Source organism: Vombatus ursinus, unplaced genomic scaffold (assembly GCF_900497805.2).
Source record: "Vombatus ursinus unplaced genomic scaffold, bare-nosed wombat genome assembly UNPS02004679.1, whole genome shotgun sequence".
Lineage (NCBI taxonomy): Eukaryota > Metazoa > Chordata > Mammalia > Diprotodontia > Vombatidae > Vombatus > Vombatus ursinus.
The window spans coordinates 318,851-321,674 of NW_020944457.1; the positions used below are offsets into that span (position 1 = coordinate 318,851).

At 43.8% G+C, this 2,824-nt stretch overlaps 1 protein-coding gene across 2 annotated transcripts in view; it reads left to right on the forward strand.

The window, feature by feature from the left end:
- Nucleotides 1–789, forward strand: part of LOC114025721 (UDP-glucuronosyltransferase 1-7-like) — a 4,569-nt gene extending 3,780 nt beyond the window's left edge. The window contains exon 2 of one of the 2 annotated variants that reach the window (XR_003567065.1): nucleotides 15–94. Coding sequence is in view for 1 of the 2 variants with exons in the window: in XM_027839182.1 (XP_027694983.1) it covers nucleotides 15–98 (84 nt within the window). In the remaining variant the exon portion in view is untranslated. Of the gene's footprint in view, nucleotides 1–14 lie in introns of both variants that reach the window. The other variant, XM_027839182.1, reaches the window with a different exon arrangement.
- The last annotated feature ends 2,035 nt before the right edge of the window (nucleotides 790–2,824 follow it).

Genomic DNA, 2,824 nt, shown 5'->3' on the forward strand with positions numbered 1-2,824 from the left:
CTGACCCCTTCCAGGTATCATACCTCCACACGTCTGAACAAAAGGACATGGAGCTCCCTTTTTGGAAGCTTTTCAGTAGAACCAAGAATGTGCCATGACTCTGGTAAGAGGGAGGCATTTGTCAGGGCTTCACCAACCCTCAGTTCTCATGAATTATCATATAGTAATAGATAACACGGAGGCACCGCACCCTACTGAGCTGGGGAGTGACATGCTCGGACCTCAGCTGGAGTAAAATCACTTTGGTAGGTGCTCAGAGAGTGGAGTAGAGCAGCGCTTCTTAAAGTGTGGGTCGTGAGCCCGTATGTGGGATCGAAAAAATTTGGCAATGGTACCAGTTTTCTGAACACACAACGACCAAAAATTAATTCAAAATCAAAGGCGTAATGAACCGAGGTGTTTCTGGCAGCCCTTGCCCGTGTTGCATCATACGACTTTACTGCAGCCTTGGTTCTGAGCACACAACACACGCACTTTGCCTGGTGCGTGCCCTCACACCATCACGCACCGCCAACAAACAGTGCCAGAAACACCTTGGCTCAGATTCGAGACTATTGTATGTTGTGAATTTCAGTGTTTCTAGTGTACGTACAAAACTGTTCAATGAATTTTGGCTTGGGATTAGGACAGAATTTCCAACAATTTCTGAAATGGCCCTAGACATACTTATGCCATCTTGTATTATGTGTTTATGCAAAGTGGAGTTCTTAGCATTGACGATCATAAAATCAAAATATCGATCAACTCTGAAAAATGTTAAAGATGGTCTCTGTCCTGCAGTATCAAATATTCCACCAAGATTTAATTCTTTATGTAAAAATAAACAAGCACATCCATCTCATTAGTATGCAAATTTGCTTTCATCTTTAATAAGTGGTAAAATTATATGTATATCAAAGAATTGTTTTAAAATAAATTTCTTTATGATTTGTTATTATGATAATAAATATTATTTATATATATATATATACCTACATACCTGGAGTCATGTAAAAATTTCTCAGGTGAAAAGGGGTTGAGAGTAGAAAAAGTTTAAGAAGCGCTGGATTAGAAAAGGAAGAGTCAAGGCAGGGAGGCTAGTTAGGAAGTGATTAAGTGTGTAGGTGAGACATGAACGCACTCCCTCCTCATCTCTGACCCTTAGCATCTCCAGTTTCCTTCAAAGCTGAGTTCAAGCATCGTTACTTACCTTCACAAAACCTTTCCTGAGCCCCCAGCTGCCAGTACTCTCCTTCTATAAGAAAGTGACCTCATATTTATTGTGTGTATTTTAAGGATATATTTATATGTATTCATGTCATCTCTCAGATAAAATGTAAGCTTCCTGAAGGCAAGGACTGCTTCATTCTTGTTCCTTCCAACTTTAAATCTGATTCTATGAGTTGGGTTTGATTATTGACTCTGCTGTTCATTACCTGTGTGACTTTGGGCAAGGCCTTTTAAATGGAGGGAAGGCTGAGCCTCATTTTCCCCATATGTAAAATGAGGGGAGGGGGGATTAGATGGGCTGAAGTCTTTTCCTGCTTTTGACCTATGATCCTATAAACTGACACTAAGTATCTCCTCCTGCCAGAGCATTGGCTCAAGGTGGAATCATCTTTGTACGCAGAAGCTCAGACACTTTCTCAAGCTTGGGAAGACTGTGAGCTAGCCCTGATCTTTTGCTGTGTTTTGGCTAGGCTTTGGGGTTAAGTGACTTGCCTGGGGTCACACAGCTATTATTATGTATCTGAGGCTGGATTTGAACTCAGGAAGATGAGTCTTCCTGATTCCAAGCCCAGTGCTTTATGCACTGTGCCACCTAACTGCCCCTTTTGAGAGTTGTTTTCTGTCAATTAGAGGTGTCCAAAAATGAAATTAGTTGCCTCATTCATTCACTTATTCATTCATCAAACCTTTATTAAGTACCTACTATGTGCCAGGGACTTTGCCATCCGTGGAGGTGTTGAAAATTAATGTGGACAAAGGTTTGTTGAACTGTGTAAGGGGTGTGGGAGGATTTTTGTATCTGATAAGTAATTGGACTACAATTTAGTGGTGGGGAACCTACGGGCTGCACTTGAGGACCTAGAGAGCCACATGTGGCCTCAAGGCTGCAGGTTCCCCACCCCTGGACTAAATGACATCTAAATCCAACTCCTTAGGGGTTTTATGTTTGCAGGCAAATACAAATAATAAATAGAATGGGATGCTTCAGTTCCCTTCGACTGAAGGGATGGCAAGGAACCATGGTCATCAATGAGTAACTCCAAGGTCAATGTTTGAGCTCATCCCCTTGATGGTAACTGCTAAATCTGGGCTTCTTTTGACTTGCTCAGTTGAAGCCCAGTGGACTCCCGGCATCTCCTTTTCTAGGGCAAATGTCCCAGTGGGAGTCTCTTGTCCTTAAGTTCTTCCTGCCATTGCTTGCCTTGGCTACTGGGGACAAGCTGCTGGTGGTGCCCATGGATGGCAGCCACTGGCTCAGCATGCTTCCTGTTCTGGAGCAGCTCAGCCTAAGGGGCCATGAGGTGGTGGTCCTCCTGCCCCACAGGAGCTTGTGGATGAAGAGCCAGGACACCTTTACTGCTAAAATGTACCAAGTCCCATACACCAAAGAGCAGCTCAGTGAAGCCTTGAACGTCTTTGTGCTGGCCAATCTCCAGAAGCACTCATGGCCACTGCCTTTTGTCAAGATTTTGCAAAGTCTAGAGTCATTTATGAAGGTTATGGAGACTTCGTGTGAGAGTTTGCAGAAGAGCACTGAGCTCATCCAGGACCTGCAAGAGAGTCACTCTGACGCCCTCCTCACCAACCCCCTGTTAGTCTGTGGGACGATCCTCGC